The 13710-nt window shown below is 30.7% G+C and overlaps 1 protein-coding gene across 3 annotated transcripts in view; it reads right to left on the bottom strand.

Moving 5' to 3' along the window:
• The window catches only part of LOC114935573 (fatty acid synthase-like), a 127520-nt gene that overhangs the window by 55651 nt on the left and 58159 nt on the right, over positions 1-13710 (bottom strand). For all 3 annotated transcript variants that reach the window (XM_085483898.1, XM_085483905.1, XM_085483901.1), the window contains 4 exons: positions 4121-4325; positions 3557-3714; positions 2967-3284; positions 2400-2881 (listed from right to left, as the gene is read on the bottom strand). In XM_085483898.1, coding sequence (XP_085340024.1) covers positions 2400-2881; positions 2967-3284; positions 3557-3714; positions 4121-4325 — 1163 coding nt within the window. The remainder of the gene's footprint in view (positions 1-2399; positions 2882-2966; positions 3285-3556; positions 3715-4120; positions 4326-13710) is intronic.

Genomic DNA, 13710 nt, shown 5'->3' on the forward strand with positions numbered 1-13710 from the left:
AAAATATTTTTTAGTAAAATTTTTGTAAAAAAAGTGATGGCAAAAGATTTGTTTTTTCGCCCATTTTATAGGATCGTATTTTAAGACCTCAAATTTTAAACTTTTTTTATGCCAAATAGTACTATATGATGAGACATTAATCCTAGAGTTTCAAGATGAACAGGCTCGGTTCCTTAGATATGAAGAAGTGAAAGTGATAATTTCTCATATAACTGGCTAAAAATCATCACTTTCCTCCTTGTGTCTCCGGAACCATGCCTATGCTCATCTTGAAATTTTACTGGGATTAATGTTTCATCTAATAGTACTATTTGCCATGAAAAAAAGTTTGAAATTTCAGGTCCCAAAAATGAGCAAAATTTACTATCACTTTTTATTTTTTACTTACATTTTTTATCTATATTATTAAATATAAATTTTGTCTATATTAGACAACACAACGCGCGTTTCGCGCGCGCTATTGATATTGTTTTTCTTTTTATTTTAATTGTCAAATTATTAATCTCGCGATGACAGTTGCTTGATACTTTCAATTTAACAACAAAGCGACTCGAGAAACAATCAGCACCGCAGAAAAGCGGCAACAATATTTGCGGGAATACTCTTTTTAAAAAGGGATATAATTTTAATTCCCGAATTTCTATTATGTATTACATTAACGCTATATATAATTTTAATATATATATAATTATTATATATATATATATATAATTTTAATTTGTTGAATTTCTATTATGTACATAATTTAAGTTACCGAATTTCTATTATGAGCATTATTTTAATTCGTCGGATTTTTATTATGTACATAATGGGATAAATAATTTTTACGGTACTGGCTAATAAATATTTTATAATCACCACAACATTTCGACCATGGGTTTTGGTCATTATTAAGTGTACTTAAAATTAAAAACCGTATACATATTATGCAAACAAAACTTCTTATCATAGATTATCATAGTGTGACAAGAAGTTTCGTTTGCATTCCAGATAGTACAAACTATTCGAAAATAATTCATTTGTATGTCACCAATTTTGAGTATCTTTTCAAATACATATAGAATTTATTTTACAAAATGAATTCTATATGTATTTGAAAAGAAACTCAAAAATGGAATTCATTTTGTAAAATTAATTCTGTATGTATTTGAAAAGAAACTCAAAATTGGTGACATACAAATGAGTTCTTTTGAATAGCTTGTGCTATCTCGGATAATATGTATACGGTTTTTAATTTTAAATATACTTGATAAGGACCAAAACCCATGGTCGAAACGTTGTGGTGATTATTAAATATTGTATTAATTAGCCAATATCGGTCGTAAAAATTATTTATCCTTTTAAATATTGACTGGCAACATCAAGAATTTGATTATTTATGTACATAATATTAATTTGCCGAATATTTATTATGTATATAATAAAAATACAGGAATTATAATTATATATACATAATAGAAATTCGGTGAATTAAAATTATGTACTTAAATAATAGAAATTCGAGAATTAATATTCTGTACATAATAGAAATTCGATGAATTAAAATCATATGTATATGATAGAATGCGATGATTTAAATATATGTACGTTTGTACATATAAAAGAAATTCGATAACTAATATTATACATATACATAATAGAAATTCGGGAATTAGTATTATGTACATAATAGAAATACGGTGAATTAAAATTATGTATGATATAAAAACTCGGCGAATTAAAATTATGTATATAATGGAAATTCGCTTACTTACATTCAGCTCTGTTGTTTTCTTGGCAATATAAGTTGAATGACAGCAAATACAGCATTATATGAAATTAAATATAATCTTCTGAATGTATACGAATACGCACGCGAATGCAGAACAAAAAATAATTAATATCTTAATATATTTTATATAAAATTTATATATAAATTTTATTTTGACAACTGTCAAACTGTTAACCCTTTTAACAGCTGCTCGATTCTATGAATCTAATGCATAACAACGGCAAATCGAGACAGCCAATTAGCATTGCGGAAAAGCGACGACAATGTCAATAACATGCCTTTTTTAAAAAAAGGATTATCCAATTTCACAAGTGTTTACTGTATGTAATATAGAATGATAAAATCGACTTCTTCCTTTTCTCATAAGGCATGCCCCTGTCGGTAACCAGATAGACAACCCAATATAATGATGTGTATGTATATCGGAAACACCCTGTATATACTTAACGAATAAAAGACCTGAATAACTCTGCGCAACAAATATAATATATAAAATATTAGTTTCAGCTTGTTTATCATGTTAAATCGTTAAAAATAATAAAATTTAATTTTCAATATTATGAAATTTTACTATTTTTGCTATTTTATAATAAAAAAAATTTATGCTATTTATTCACACAGAATTTACCTTACAAGGTGAGAAATCATCGGTGTTCCACGACTTACAGGAAACTTTACTTCTGGATATAAATTAAATATTTGCGGTTGTAATCCTGTATTATAAAGTTTTCCAATTCTATCTAAAAATATTTCAATATTTGGTTTTTCACAGAATTTGTATAACGCAATATTTGTCACTGTTGTTTTTAAGGAATCATTAAGAATGTGTTGTAACGTGTTGTGCGGCGCTATCTCAATCGTTACTGCGTTATTTGGAATAAAACGCATAGCTTCTGAAAATAACACTGAGTCTACCAGAGAGTTTGCATAATATTTTGCTAGACATAATTCTGTAGATATGCTGAACACATTCCATTTTGAAGTCGGAGACACTTTCTCTGGCAATATTTGATTCAAATATTCCAAAAGTTTAACTTTTGCGGGCCTGACATAACGACTATGAAATGGTATTCCTCCAGAGAAAACTTCTTTTACAAGAACATTATTATTCTAAATAACAATAAATTTTACTATTTATTAAATTCTATATAATTATATATAAACATGATAAATATTATGTATACTATTTTCAAACCTGTAGCTTAGCGAGAAATGCTCTTACAGAGTTTGTTGGTCCACTCACAATACAATTATGGGAACTATTATAACAAGCTACATCAATATCCAATGGACACATATTTTTCATAGTCTCGAAATCGAGATTAATTTCAGCCATTAAGCCATCTATTATTTCTGACTTAAGAAATGCTAAGCCGACATAATATGCCAACATGATAGTTTCTTCCGCCGTCAAACATCCATCAGTATATCCACAAATCAACTCGCCAATAGATTGACCTATTATAATATCAGGAGTGATACCAATGCTTGTTAAAAGATCAACTATTCCAATCTGCAATACATATAAACCATCTAATTTTCTATTTTTATCGAATAAAATGTTATAAAATATTACGTATTTAACACTATTTCTGCATACAATTATCTATACAGGTATGTAACAGGATTTATAAATTTCAGTTTTCTTATAAAAAGCTTTACCTTGTTATGAAATACTAATTTTTAAAGATATTTTTAGTTTTATAAAGTTTAATAAAAAGTATGTAATATAAAAAGTCCTGCAACATATTACAATCTATTTTATTTATACATATATGTTTATACCTGTAATCCAATAAGGCCTACGATTAAATTGACGTTGTCGAGAACATTTTTATGTTCACTTACTAAAATATCTGTGACACATATACCGTAAGATTTCAAAACAATATCACATTTTTGGACTGCTTTAATAAATGGTGGAAATTTCATTAATGCTCGACCTACCAATATTTTAAAAGAATATAATGATATTAAAATTATTAATTATTATAATGATATTGTTACGTAATGTTGTTGAATCAAATGATTTAATTTTTACATAATTAATCTAAACATACATAAACACTGGATATTATTTATTTTTATTGTGTACATTATTCTTACATTATTATTATATTTTAGTTTAGTTTATATAAAAATTTAATTGTTATATTTAATAAATGTAACTCAAAGAATTACAAAATTTGCAAATTAGAAATATTATAACTGGTAATTTTCTTATGTTTTAATATTTACAAGAATATTAACATTTGTATATAATTCAAAAGTTATTAAATGTTAATATCAAACAAATATGTTGCATCTTATCAATTATACGTATTGTAATAGAATATTTTATTTACTAACCCATATTAAGACATTGAAATCCAATTCCAGAAAATATGAAGCAAATTGGTCTTTTACACAAATTGTGTTCTATTTTAACTATTTTTTTATCTGATATTTTAGAGCCAGCAATTATATAGCCTCTGTAGGAATGACCTTCTATATTGCTGCTATGAATATGATGTAGCAGAGAAATATATTCTACATCTATCGATCGACTCTGTACCTATAGAAATATTATAATATAATATTGTTATATATAGCCATTAAAAAATTAAAGTTGCAAATTCATGTAAAATTGTACTTAAAAAATTATATCACAACCGTTGCATCAAGTGAAAGTAGAAATTTGTATCAATAAAAAATTAAAGTTGCAAACCCATATAGTAAAATTAGACTTGAAAAGAGCAAAACTTCATAAAAATTACGACCAAGCTGAATTTTTGTGGAGATCTTTATTTTGATGTTCTAATGAAATTCTGGAAAGTACCCTTAATTTTATCTAGGGCATTTTTTATAGGGGGGGGGGATAAAAGGGGGTAAATTTTAGTTTTTTGCCATTATCTCAAAAACTATCAATTTTTCGAGAAAAATAGTTATTTTCAAAATTATAACTCATAAAATTCTCTACAAAAAAGGCCATTCTATTTTTTTTCGTGCAACTAATCGTTTTTGAGTAAAACGTGCGGTAAAGTTGAAATGTTTTTATTTGTAAAAAATACGTATACTCCTTTCCATACCGCGAGGATAGAGTATTATATTTAGCTTTTAGTTTTTCTGTAGATACTTATAAAATCTTTTTCGACAACAAAATATTTCTAGTATAATTTTTCTGCACCTCTTAGTCACATATAATATTATAGGTGTACACATTTTCTCTTTCAGACTTAATTCGCTCTATATCTTCAAAATGGTTAATTCCACGAAAAAAAGTATGACCTTTTTTGTAAGAAATTTTATGAGTTATAATTTTGATAATAACTATTTTTCTCTAAAAATTGATAGTTTTCGAGATAATGACAAAAAACTAAAACTTACCCTCATTTATCCCCATAAAAAAGCGTCCTGGATGAAATTAAGGGTACTTTTCAGGATTTTATTAGAACATTGAAATAAAAGTCTCCACAAAAATTCAACTTAGTCGTAATTTTTATGAAGTCAAAGTCTAATTTTACTGGACTAATATAAAATTGTATAATTATAGATTTTGCTTCCAAAGCACCAGGTAATATGAACTGAATTTCAATTTGCGCTTGAAGTTGTAAATACATATAGAATCGTATAAGAACTAAAAATTAATATAAATAAAAAATAGAATAATTTTACAATATTAAGAATATATAATTCGGCTCATCACATAAATACAACATATATATTTGTACATATATCAGCTACGAGTCATACCGCGATGTCTTTTGCATCAACAAAAATTAATTTTTTGTTGATTAGGAATAGTAACATTGGTTTGGATTTCTAATTCCTGTGTTACCATTTTTTAATCGCCTGTAAAGTTATAGACGAAAAAAATACTGGTCCGAAAAATAATTTTAGTTAAAACAAAACTTGGCGTTGATACATTTTGAAACTAACTTTAGAATATTGTTTAATTCATAGCATATTGTTTATAGAATATTGTTTAATTTATAGCATATTGTTTATAGAATATTGTTTAATTTATATACACATTTATAAAATATTGTTTAATTTATAATAAATTACTACTTTTACTTGGTGGTAATTTTTTTATATCATTTTTTAATACAATTTCACATGAATTTGCAACTTTAATTTTTCACTAGCGCGCGTGTATTTGGCGCCTTTTTTTACCTTTTTAAAAAGTAAATTTTTGAAGATTATATCATTCTTTTTGTAATATACATCTATTAGATTTATATATTTGTATTCATTTTTAATGTTATATTAATTTACTGTATATAATATATAAAGTACATGCTGTATATAATATATAATATATAATAGAAGAGGCAAAAGTTTTGGAACGGCAAAAATCTCAGAAAATATTGATTTAATAAAAAAATGTTTCAAACAAAAAGAATAGGACTTAAAAAACTATTTGGTAATATTTGTTTGACCTTGAAATGACCTTGAAAAGCCTAATCAAGGTCAACATGAAAATCTTAAATAAAACCCCTATTTTTTTACATATTCTTGTAGCTGATGTCAAAACTTTTCCAAAACATTATAAAATATTTTATCATTAAGCACTTTTTGAGATATAAGACTTGGAAGTTATAGTATTGCCGACATTAGTGCTACCCAATTTTTATCTAATTTATTTTTTGACATAATTATACACTCACACACATTCAAACATATAGCAAAAAAGTTTGAAGTAAAAAATATTACGAAAGTGATGAACCATGGAATCATTAATTTTGCTGTAACACACTGACTTACACCCAACGCATCCGCACACATACACAGACACAAGATGTGTAAATCTGACTGAGAAACCTTCACATAATACATCTTGAGTAATGCTTAATGTCAGTGATATCATAAATTTCAGATCTTATAACTTGAAAATTGTTTAATGAAGAAATATTTTATTATAGTGTTTGGAAGGATCGCATTTATTTAGCCGACAATAATTTGACCGATAATTTATTTGACCGACACCATTTGGTCAACAATACACTTGACCGACAATATCACTTAATCGACACGGTTATTTGACATACAGTTCACATGACCGACAAGTACACTTAATCTCGACACGTGTTTCTTAAGTGATGGGCAAAATTTCAGGATTCCTTATGCTTACAATGAGTTGACATCGAAGCCAAAGCATACTCCGCCCTTCTCTCTCTCTCTCTCTCTCTCTCTCTCTCTCTCTCTCTCTCTCTCTCTCTCTCTCTCTCTCTCTCTCTCTCTCTCTCTCTCTCTCTCTCTCTCTCTGTCTCTCTTGCACCGATAACCGCATTTCAGAATTCCGCTCGCGACTCTCGCGACGCGCCGTCCACACTCTATCGTACCTGACGTCTCGCATAGGGGTACGCGTCTTACTTAAACGTAGGATTCCAAAATCAGTTGTGCCCCGCTACGCACCCGCGACCAGCTTCTCGTGATTTCTTATCAACGCGAAACCGTAACTATCCCCGGAAGTGGCCGGCTGCCATCATTCCAGTAACCCCTATCCGCGCCGGAATACCGATTCGCCTCGGCCGTATTAATAGCGTGAACCCGAGTAAATATATATAAACATCTACATACACGCAAATCCGCGTATCTCGTACGTAATCTTGTCGGCGCGCTATAATTTAGCACCCGATTGATCGTATTTTATATTCTCGCGCGGCTAATCATTCTTTACCGATTAATCCGTTGTATATTTTCGTGCATCGGTCATTACTTTATGTTTTCCGTGCGTCGCCTAATTATTCCTTTGTGTATTGTTCATGCGTCGATTACTACTTTGTATGTTTTCCGTGCGTCGCCTAATTATTATTTTGTATATTTTCCGTGCGTCAATTATTACTCTGTATATCCTCCGTACGTCATCTAATTGTTATAGCAATACATAGTCACTTTCTTTTTTTATTATTATCTTGTTTGTGCTCCATGAAATTAATAAATCTATTAATTTAAATCAAATTAATCGCGAGTTCTGTAAAACCCTTTCACAAGCCCTGATCGCAGCTGAGCCGCCCGACGCTCGCGAAAAGCGATCGTTACAATTTATTAAAAAATGTTAAAGGTTCCTTGATATCAAAGATATATATTAAGAAATAAACCGCTGTAGGAGTATGAACACGGATGTCTTTTGCGTTGATTGTATTAAAAATTAATTATTTGCTACAATTAAACATTGTTTACGAGCTACAAATTTTTACTTCATATACTGTCAAGAAAACTACAAACTTCTAAAGGAGACTGCGCAAGCGGATTTGCGATATCTTAAAGATTGACAGTTAGCTTTTTTACGTATAAACAATTGTTTATAACGTTCGACTACAAACGAAAGGAAAATCACTACAAACAACTACAAACGATTTTAAAGTAAACTGCGCAAGCGAATTTACAATATCTTAATGTTGGGTGCAAGTCATTTAAAAAATTCTTTTTCATTCATTTATAAAAATACAAACAAAATTATTGTTTAATTGATACAAAGATTCGCTCGTATATTAAAATACAAAATTGATAAATAGAAGGCCACCTTATCGAGCAATTATTAGAGTTGTTAAGTTCAATAGCATTTATTTCATGTATAAGTTATTAAGCTACAATCATTCAATATGACAACTTACGCAAAATATACAGTCATTCTAAAATAATAAAATAAACGTTTCGACCGCACGCGGTCTTCTTCAGTATAATTACAAAATCATAAAAAAATTTACATAATATCGAATTTAATATTAGTTATTCAGAGTCGAGAGTTTATGAGCAGTTACGCGTGTTCTAATCCGTCATGTCCAACAATGTTCGCCTTGATATCTTTGATTTTACTCAGATCTCGAATAATTTCATCGTTAATATGCGAGTAATTAAAACGTTCCGTAGGCGCTGCAATTAATAAAAAATTAACGATTAACGTATGTCGAAATTACAACATATATCCCCAACAATTAGTAAATAATATGCTTACTTGACATCGTCCTTCTTGACAATTTCAACCACGTCTTTTTTTAAAAAAGTTATTGAAAATGATACAAGACAAACCAACAATATAAAAAGACACCTCATTTTAAACTCTACTTGATCGAAGAGTGTGCGTGTTTATATATGATCTAATACCTATGTTTAAACCGTTAATGTCCTATTTGTCTTATTATTATTTATTGTTTGCTAATTTATCTAAAATATCAAAATACGACTCGCTGAGTAACTCAGTATCTTTGTTTAAATTTAGCCCATTTTTTTGTTCTTTAATATGTAGCATCTCAGAAATGAGTCTTTTATAATAATTATTTTCGTTGTCCAGAATCTTTACGTTATCCCAATTAAATGTACGGTGTTCATTTCTTACGTGTTCAGAAATTACCGAATATTTCGTTGAGTCCAACCTGATATTATTTTTATGTTCTTTTAGTCTCGTCTGTAATTGCTTCTTCGTTTGGCCTACATAAGATGCATTACAATTATTGCAACTGATCTTATAAACCACATTTGAATTGCATGGATGTTTAGTTTTATCTTTCTGTGCTTTAATAATATTATCAAGTTTGTTGAGACATCTATATCCTATTAGATTAAGAGAAAACAACATTATAAGTATATCAACAGCATCAAACCTATAGATATACATTGTTCTTTACACTATAAAACCTCACAACCGACAAAAATATCAAAAAATTGTCCTAGGGCAATCACTAATGATGCTAAGGAGATTAGTATACACATAGAAGCTAATAAATTTCTTAATAATAGTATTCATCCTTTAGAAAACACGAATAAAAAATGGTTTATCAATCTGTCCAATATAGATATTCCTTCTAATGTTTCTAATCTTTTGCAAATGGGTGATAATTTCTACCTCCCAAACATTAATAAAAAAATAGCGATACATGAATTTATTAAGGACATAGAGAGTAATCATAAACGGAATAATATTAATAATCTCACAACTATTAATATGACTCAGATAGTTAATAATTTTAATAACTATCATGATAGACTTAAATTCACGGTGGAACAAGAGATTAATCGTAGCTTCAATTTTTTTAGATTTATCACTTAAAATTATTAATAACACGATATACATTGACTGGTATCAAAAAGTAACCTTCTCAGAAAGGACTTTTATTTGGGTTTGATGCTGTTGATATACTTATAATGTTGTTTTCTCTTAATCTAATAGGATATAGATGTCTCAACAAACTTGATAATATTATTAAAGCACAGAAAGATAAAACTAAACATCCATGCAATTTGAATGTGGTTTATAAGATCAGTTGCAATAATTGTAATGCATCTTATATAGGCCAAACGAAGAGGCAATTACAGACGAGACTAAAAGAACATAAAAATAATATCAGGTTGGACTCAACGAAATATTCGGTAATTTCTGAACACGTAAGAAATGAACATACATTTAATTGGGATAACGTAAAGATTCTGGACAACGAAAATAATTATTATAAAAGACTCATTTCTGAGATGCTACATATTAAAGAACAAAAAAATGGGCTAAATTTAAACAAGGATACTGAGTTACTCAACGAGTCGTATTTTGATATTTTGGATAAATTAGCGAACAATAAATAATAATAAGACAAATAGGACATTAACGGTTTAAACATAGGTATTAGATCATATATAAACACGCACACTCTTTGATCAAGTAGAATTTAAAATGAGGTGTCTTTTTATATTGTTGGTTTGTCTTGTGTCATTTTCAACAACTTTTTTAAAAAAAGACGTGGTTGAAATTGTCAAGAAAGACGATGTCAAGTAAGCATATTACTAATTGTTGGGGATATATGTTGTAATTTCGACATATGTTAATCGTTAATTTTTTATTAATTGCAGCGCCTACGAAACGTTTTAATTTCTCGCATATTAATGATGAAACTATTCGAGATCTGAGTAAAATCAAAGATTAATTAATGAAAGGCTCGTATAAATTAACAAAATTAAACAAATCAAATATAGTAGGCCAACTGAACGAGCAAAAAATAAGATGTAAAAATTTTTTATATATATTGTTACGTCCCTGATCTTTCATCCCCTGAATATCATCCCTTGTGTCGTGGAGCTTCATCGTTAAGGGGGGTTGTTTATTGACAACCGCCCGATGGTTGTTTTCAGGCTCCATGACAGTTTTGGTCTAGCTGTCATCTTGTACGGACGTGACTTGACCAGAGAGCAATCTTCTTTCTTTCGCGTGTACATTAGTCATTGTATTTCATCATTATAAAGGAAGGAAGTATAAAGGATCATTTCTTCATAAGAGAGTGTATTTATTTCGCGAGCCGCGAGTGAGTGAGAGTGTGTGCGAGAGACGTCTTTTGCGAGAAAGAACGTCCGGAGGACGTAACATTTTGGGGGCTCATCCGGGATCGGATCGAAGAAATATCTCACCGCAGCGGAACGGAACGTCGAGAATGATACATTCCCCGAGGATTACCCGTTCACAAGCTCCGTCTCGAACGACTGGCAGCGAGGAATCAGGAGAGCAAACGGGCTCGTTACCGGAAGTCGCAGGAGAACCGGCGGTAACAGAATCTACAGCTCTTCGGGTTCTCTTTCTTGAAATGCGAGAGATGCGACAGGAACAGAGAGGACGAAATTGCGGCGATGCTGCGTCGTCACGACGAGAAACTTCTAGCCTTGAAGGAGATTCATTCCCGACCACAAAATCTACAGCTAAGTCCTTCTAATAATAGAACGTGTGGAAATTCGGGTACACATTTTTTAAATGAGAGGGAGAACGATTTTCGCGCGATATTAGGGTACAAATTAAAACCTGATACTTATGACGGGACAGTATCACTTCGTGAATTTTTCTCGCAGTTTAACTTAATTGCTCAAGCAAATAGTTGGGATGATACGACAAAGACTGTTGCACTCGCTTCGAGTTTGAGGGGAAAAGCGCGTTCAGTATTAGAGACGGTAGAAGACGTGTCCAATTTAGAATTCAACGAATTAAAATCAAAACTTGAATTGCGTTTTGGAGAAGGACTCTTATCACAAAATTATTACGTTCAATTTACAAATCGGAAACAAAAGTTTGGGGAAGATTTGGCAACATTAGGTTCGGAACTCGAAAGATTGGTTCGCCTTGCGTATCCCGAGTGTCCACACGAAATCCGAGATAAAATGGCCTGCGCGCAATTCATTTCAGCGATATATGATAATTTTGTCAAACGAACTTTACAATTAGAAAATATAACCTCATTGAGTTTGGCAATTGAAAGGGCAAAAGACATAAAAATAATTCAAGGGGAGGGTTACGAAAAAAAGAGAGGAAATTTTAATTTTAATAAAAATTTTTCGAGTATTGAAAAAAAGAACGCGCAGGGTAATAAATTAGAAGGCAAACGGGATGAAAGAGATAAGAAAGAAAAGAACGGAAAAGGAAATTGGCCAGGCAGCAAATTTAGCGCCGGCCAAAGAGAATGTTGGACGTGTGGGAAAATTGGACATTTCCGGTACAAATGTCCTATTGAGAAGGGAAACTTGGTTTAAAATTAAAACGATTCTTCGCTGTTGACCAATAGATGTGCAAGACGATTGGTCTGAGATGCCAAGTTATGTGACATTTAATCATGCTGCGGATATATTACGCGAAAAAATTTATATTTTAATATTTAACTAACTTTGTATTTTTAACATTTAACTTTGTATTTTAATATTTAACTTTTATGTATTGAAAAAAACTGTAGTGCAGTCGAAACGTTTACGATTTATATTGTTTCTGTGTAAAGGAATGATAATTTAATTATTTAACTATTAATATATAAAAAATTTTTACATCTTATTTTTTGCTCGTTCAGTTGGCCTACTATATTTGATTTGTTTAAAATCGAAGATCATATCGAGGCGAACATTGTTGGACATGACGGATTAGAACACGCGTAACTGCTCATAAACTCTCGACTCTGAATAACTAAAATTAAATTTGATATTATGTGAATTTTTTTATGATTTTGAAATTATACTGAAGAAGACCGCGTGCGGTCGAAACGTTTATTTTATTATTTTAGAATGACTGTATATTTTGCGTAAGTTGTCATATTGAATGATTGTAGCTTAATAACTTATACATGAAATAAATGCTATTGAACTGAACAACTCTAATAATTGCTCGATAAGGTGGCCTTTTATTTATCAAAATTATTGTTACTACAAATAATTATAAATAAAATGCTATCAATTTTTATATTAAAAAATTAATTATTAAAAAGTCGAGTGCTAAGTTCACATAGGTCCCCAATAATGTAAAGTTTCATTAAAATCACAATTGTCCAGTTTCTTTAAAAAAAAACTGATATAGAAAATTAATCAAATAATGCTAAAATTCTACTAAATGGCTATATAAAAATGGCTATATAAAAAAACTAGCCATTTTCAAGTTTTTTGTCTAAAGAAACTTCTGATCAGTGACTTAAGTAAGTACTATACACACTACAGTTTCAGTCAATTTTACTGAAAGCTAAAATCTGTATGTTTTGTGCGAGATTCTTTCAAATCAAAAGTTAAAATAGAATATTGTGGGATCCGCGAAAAAGAATCGGGCCTTCGGGTGACTAGACCGGGACTCGAACCCGGAACCTTCCGCTTGCCGGGCGACTGCTCTAACCATTAAGCTACCTAGGCCCTCTGCCTAACCTTCTCGCATCACCCACTTATGCGTTATGGAGGAGTCCCGATACTACATTCGGCCGTCCTGAATTGACATTCGCCCTCGAATGTCGCCACGCGCTAGTGCCACTGGGTTCTTGGGCCTCTTTCCCACCCCCAGCCAACACCCGCAATAACTCGTTTTGCCTCGTGTAGACCGAATCCTGCCTCCATCCCGGACGAGCCCCCAAATGTGGGATCCGCGAAAAAGAATCGGGCCTTCGGGTGACTAGACCGGGACTCGAACCCGGAACCTTCCGCTTGCCGGGCGACTGCTCTAACCATTAAGCTACCTAGGCCCT

The sequence above is a fragment of the Nylanderia fulva genome, unplaced genomic scaffold, assembly GCF_048542155.1.
Source record: "Nylanderia fulva isolate GAGA-0341 unplaced genomic scaffold, ASM4854215v1 Scaffold101, whole genome shotgun sequence".
NCBI lineage: Eukaryota > Metazoa > Arthropoda > Insecta > Hymenoptera > Formicidae > Nylanderia > Nylanderia fulva.